This window comes from Cyprinodon tularosa, unplaced genomic scaffold (genome assembly GCF_016077235.1).
Source record: "Cyprinodon tularosa strain WSP-4 unplaced genomic scaffold, ASM1607723v1 ctg539, whole genome shotgun sequence".
NCBI classification, from domain to species: Eukaryota; Metazoa; Chordata; class Actinopteri; order Cyprinodontiformes; family Cyprinodontidae; genus Cyprinodon; species Cyprinodon tularosa.
The window spans coordinates 560,467-566,502 of NW_024039273.1; the positions used below are offsets into that span (position 1 = coordinate 560,467).

At 40.1% G+C, this 6,036-nt stretch overlaps 1 protein-coding gene across 1 annotated transcript; it reads left to right on the forward strand.

Moving 5' to 3' along the window:
- Positions 1 to 2,039: 2,039 nt before the first annotated feature.
- tmem97 (transmembrane protein 97) lies at positions 2,040 to 5,557 on the forward strand. Its single transcript, XM_038304611.1, has 3 exons — positions 2,040 to 2,220; positions 2,298 to 2,442; positions 4,960 to 5,557. The coding sequence occupies exons 1-3, from the start codon at positions 2,107 to 2,109 to the stop codon at positions 5,232 to 5,234; spliced, it is 534 nt and encodes a 177-aa protein (XP_038160539.1). The 5' UTR covers positions 2,040 to 2,106; the 3' UTR covers positions 5,235 to 5,557.
- Positions 5,558 to 6,036: the final 479 nt, after the last annotated feature.

Sequence of the window (6,036 nt, forward strand, 5' to 3'; positions counted from 1 at the left end):
ATAGTAACATCTACCTATGTTTAACCTCTTACACCCTAAGGGTGTATAAATAAATTTTTGCCTGACAAAAACACACAAAAGTTAATCACTTATAGCCTCACAGCTATTAGATTTAAGAAGAAACTTTTGGTACGTCTGTAAAGGTAAGATGTCATAGAATGGTTTTCTGGTGTCAGCACCATTGTAGCTTTGACCCTGCCTGAAATATTAGGGACAAAATACAAACTATTTTGCATTTTTTGAATCTCGCCAAAATTTTCTTTGAAATAAACATTGCAAAACACTACAAAAATATTATTTATAGCACAAAAAAGTAGTACAGACTTTTAAATCTAAATGTTGTGTAAAAATATACCAAATTTGGTATAATCAGATGAATCATATTTATTTTAGAATGGTATTAGTGAGAAATTTCTTAGGCGGAGAGGCCATTTTGGCACATTTATCCAAAATGTCACCAAACTGTGCCAAATATGTTTTTTACATCAATACTGGGGGTTTGTTAAAATTACGAGGTCATGTAGCAGCTGGACCCACCGGTGGGTCCGTAGGGTTCTAGGGGTTAAGCATATATACATATCTATATATATATATACACACATACTCATAGATACCTATACATATATACACACATACATACTTACACATACACCCCTATCTACACACCCACATAACTATAGACAGTATACACATATCTCTATCTACATATACGTACACATCTATCCATACATATCCATATACCAAAAACCCTTATCTCTCACACTTTTTTTATTTTTTTATATATATATATTTTTTTTTTTTTATTATTTCATCTCTCTTGACTTCTTATCGATTTTAATTCATAGTGGCAGAGCAAGTTCTATTCCCCCTCAAGCCCCCTCCTCCCTGTATCTTGTAAAAATAATTAGTTTATATATGTTTTTAAACTGGTTGATGTTTGGACATTGCTTCAAATCCATGCTCAGTCTGTTCCATAGCCTCACTCCACTATTTGTTATACAAAATCTTTTCCTTGCAGTTCTGTATCTTTGAATCTTAAAATTAGTTATCTCCCTTAAATCATACCCCCCCCCCCCCTCTCTCTCTCATAAAACACATTTGTCAAGTGACTTGGTAATAGCTTATTTCTAGCTTTAAATAGAAATTGTGCCTTTTGGAATTTTATCATATCATAAAGCTTCATGATTTTAGACATTATAAATAGTGTGTTGGTGTGTTCTCGATATCCAACTTTATGAATTATTCTCATGGCTCTTTTTTGCAATATGAACAGTGGCTCTAGTGAACTTTTATATGTGCTTCCCCATGCCTCTATACAGTAAATTAAATGAGGTAAGACCAAATAACAGAACAGAGCATGGAGTGATTTGTAATCTAAACAATATCTTACTTTGGCTATTACAGAGATGCTTTGAGATATTTTAGTGCTGATGTATTTAATATGAGACTTCCAGCAAATCTTGTCATTTATTATCACCCAGAGAAATTTAGTTTCATATACTTTCTCTATATCAACCCCTCCTATCTGTACCCGTGCATGATGAATTATTTTTTTGTTACTAAATATCATATATTTCGTTTTACTCAAATTTAGTGACAGTTTATTTTTATTTAACCAGTATTTAATATTAATGAATTATAGTGTCCAAAAGTTGCTGTAAATTCTCACCTGATCCTATTATATTTGTGTCAGATGATGTATTTTTTCTGTAAATCTTAAATCTATGTGTAAATATCCAAATAGATCTTAAATCCACACCCCAGTTGAGGGGGGTGGGGGTGGCTGGGTCAGATGAGAGCCCTCCTCCTATTGGTTCCAGTGGGTTGGGGGCGTGGCCACACGGTCAGCATATCTTCTAAAGATTTAAATCTGATATCTAGGATTTAGACTCATAGGAAAATATAGATGTATATATAAAATATGTAGATATAGGGCATTGAATCAACAGTAGGATCACCACCAGGAAGGGGTGGTGCGTTCAGGGACACCTCTGCCTGTCAGCCAATAGGAGGCCGGCATTGAACGTGCGTTTTTACGCCACAGGTCGCGGCGGACTTTTGGACCCTGATTCTTCCCTCTGTCTGCTCCTGGCGCGCGCACAGAAAATGGCTCTTCGTGTTTTAGAAATCATCTTTTTCTTTTATTTTGCATCTCATATTCCCATAACGCTGTTGATTGACCTGCAGGCCCTGCTGCCCGGACATGTTTACCCCCAGCCGGTAAGTCCCCTCCCCTCCCTCTGTGTGGCCCCAGGGCCCCTCCAGCTCCCTGAGTTTTCATCCAGTTCTCCCATCAGCTGAGGGACCTTCTGAGCTGGTATGCTGAGGAGTTCAAGGACCCCATGGTGCTGGACCCCCCCCACTGGTTCAAGTCCTTCGTGTTCTGTGAGGCTGTGCTGCAGATGCCTTTCTTTCCCATTGCAGCTTATGCTTTCCTGAAAGGTGAGTGCTGAATGCATGGGAAGGACTTTCCACAAAGGAACCTTTAAATGAGAGAAAGTCTGACAGTAACACCTGGTGTCCAGCTGCAGGTTTAGATTAGATCAGATTATAATCTGGAAGGGGTGTCCTCTGCTACTTGAGAGCAGAGGTGTTAAAGTATTCATGTTTATTCCTCCAGTTTAAATCCTGCTGTTTGAGAACATTTTATAGAGGTTAGAGGATAAAAAAAAAGTAGCATTTTTTAAAATGCTTAAAGAATAAAAGTAAAGCAGTAAAAACTGTTAAGTCCAGAAGCTTTACTGCTCTACTTAGAGGAACATTTTCCTGCAATGCTGGATGATAACTTCCTTAGACTTCCACCATTTTGGTTTGTAGTGAGCAACAAGTTGGGGCAGCACCGAGTCCAAACACAAAGAAATTGTCTGGATGAAACTAATAATTGTATTGAAATATCAACAGGCCATAATGAAAATGAGCTTACATGAAACAAAAATAAAACCTGTCTATTTTTAAACTGTAAGGAGTAGAAAGTAAAAAGTTAAGTATAAATAGTCAACATGTCTGCTTCAGTAAAGTCTTTGTACTTTGTTAGTTGACGTCTCTGAGCGTGTGGCGCTGCTGCCATTAGGGATAAAAATGTTGTTATCGGTAGATTGATAAGGTTTAAATCAGGGCCGGTCCGCCCCTCCCATAGAAATGGAGTTAGTTGACCTTCAATTCTTCACCGCAGCTCCAGCTTCTGCAGTCTATCTGCAGGCAACATCTGGCTTTACTGGAAGAACATTCAGCTGATCTATGGGAAAGGTTTCTGTGCTTCATACTTTTGGTTCAGCAATGTTCAAAATTAACCTGTGGCAAGAACAACAAACAAATTACACAGTTTAGATCCATGAAAATTAAAGTAAACCAACGAACCCGGACAAAAATCACATCAACAGGAAAATATTAAACTGAATCTTTGGTCTAAATATAGGTTTGTTAAACTGATCCTTCCTCATCTGTTGGTCTGGCTCCAAGTTTAATAATCTAAGTAATGATTTCTACATCCTTAACAAAGGATTAGGGAGTTTTCTAATGATACTGCCTCCTGTGGCCAAAACACAGAACAGCAGCTCTCCTCTGCTCCTTCTCACAGCTTGCTCTCATACTTGACAGTTTTTTTTTTTTTTACTTTTTCCCGTATCCTGGAGTTTCCATGGGTGTCTCAGTCGATCTGGATGTCTGTTGCTTCAGATTATCCACAAATTCCACCTTAAATCTAACGCTTCGATAGTTTGCTAGGTCTGAACCGTCCAACATGGACGCACTTGACGTCACATCCGCCAAACCGCGCGGGAAATTCTGACCCGAAGAAAAATAGGCTGCATGCTGATAGATGCATCAGTGCAGAACCACTGAGGCGTCAGTCTGATCATTATGTTTTAGTCATAAAGGGTTAAATAAAAACGCTGCTTTAAAGAATTATTTTTAGTAAAAACTTGCTTCACCTTCTGTGGAAACCGTGTCAATTCTATTCAGTTTATTTCTATAGCTCCAATTCACATCATGTCATCTCAGGTCACTTTCCAGTTCAGCAGATCATCCAGTCAGATTGATTCAAAGTTTTCTATCTAAGGAAAACCAGCTGATTGCATCGACTCATTGACTCTTCAGCAATCCCTCACACTAAGCATGCTTGTAGCGACAGTGGAGAGGAAAAACTCCCTTTGAACAGGAAGAAACCTCCAGCAGAACCAGGCTCAGTGTGAGCGGCCATCTGCTGAGGCCCACTGGGGTTCAAGGAGACAGAAGCAGACATAGAAAAAGAAGCATAGATACAAAAGGCAACTGTCAACCAGCTCCACAGGCGGCCCCGTCCAGGAAACACACAGCCAGGCAGACGAGCTCTGAGCCAGCTCCCATGTCAGAGGATGAAGAGAGCACATCCAGTTAGTGACAGTCAGAGAAACAGGACTACACTGGAAAACAGGCCAAGCTCCAACATCTAGAAACAAAGGTGTTGATGGCAGCAGCACAGCTGATATTTCTCTCCAGGATGGAGTCACAGCCAAACAGGAACAGACCAGATGAAGCTACTATGAGAAAAAGCAGAGAGAGCAGAACGTTAGAGATTGAACTAACAGATTCTGCAGAGTGGGAGAACAGAGAGAGAATGAAGCAGAATGATGAAAAAGGGGTCCCTATGTCCTCCAGCAGTCTAAGCCTATAGCAGCAGAACTATAGAGATAGATCAGGATAACCTGAGCCACTCTAACTAGAAGCTTTATCAAAAAGGAAAGTTTTAAGCCTAGCCTTAAAAGTAGACAGGGTGTCTGCCTCACGGACTAAAACTGGTAGTTGGTTCCACAGGAGAGGAGCCTGAGAACTAAGCCTGTCAGGCTGCTAAAGTCAGAGAGAATTTCTTCGAGGTGATCTCAGGTTTTCCATTCAACTGATCAAAGTGGGCATGTTAGCTCTTTAGCTAAATGATTGGTGTGCAGCCTGGTTCTGCTCCTGTTGATCGCTCTCCTCCTGCAGGTGGCTGTACGTGGATCCGGACTCCGGCCATTCTTTACTCCACACATGTTGCCACCACGCTGATCCCCATCCTGGCTCATATCCTCTTCCATCAGTTCCCCACCAAACCCCACCCCGGCCCCCAGACTGACAGAGAGCGCTGGCTGCTGGTCTCCATCTACGCGCCCTACCTGCTGGTCCCGCTGCTGCTGCTGCTCACCATGCTGCTGTCCTCCAAATATAACTCCGCCTCCAAAGCTGGGAGCACGTCAGGAAAAGCCAAGAAGAAGAACTGAATCCTTGACCGAACTCTGATGTTTACCTCGGTTGTAGAAGATCTCCTCCTGTCCTGCAAAACTCGATTTAAAAGCTCATCCAAGACTGAAGGCCAAACCATGTCAGGCCTTCACTCTTTTTCTTTTATGAAGCTTTTTGTGCTCCTTATTAGTTTTATCTGTTAAAATGACACAGTTAATTTAGATTGAAAAAACAGAAGCTTTCTGAAACTTTGGAGGAACGTAAGTCTGATGAAGATAAACTGGGTTTAATTGTTTTAGTATTTCTTTCACCCCATTGTGCCTTAAACTTTTTCACATTTCTATCACTTGAATGCATTTATTGTGATAAATCAGCATCAGTTTCTACATAATAACACAACGCTTCAGATAAATTTATGTTTTTTATAATCAAATTTTACAAATAAAAATCTAGTTTGGAGAGAATTTCTTCAGCTCTATTTAGCGTGATGCTTAAAATAAAATCCAGTGCAGCCTTCAGACGTCACTTCATCTGCAAACTGAGCTCTTTGGTGTTTAATCAAACCTTCTGACCGAAGCTGCAGAGTTTTAACACAGAATATCTGTCCATGTGTGTCTCTGTCTGCTGGAAGAATGAAGCTGCACATCCTGCTGAACTAAAGAATTATGCTGCAGGAAATCATTCCTTCGTTAGAGTCAGCGGGCAGAGGAGCACTGCAAAAAATACAAATCTGTCATATTTTTTATTTCATTTTCAAATTTAGTTTTCAAATGGTCAAAAACCGCACAGCCTCTCCTGCCTCCTGGTTTATGTTTGATTTGATACCAAAACGTGTTTATA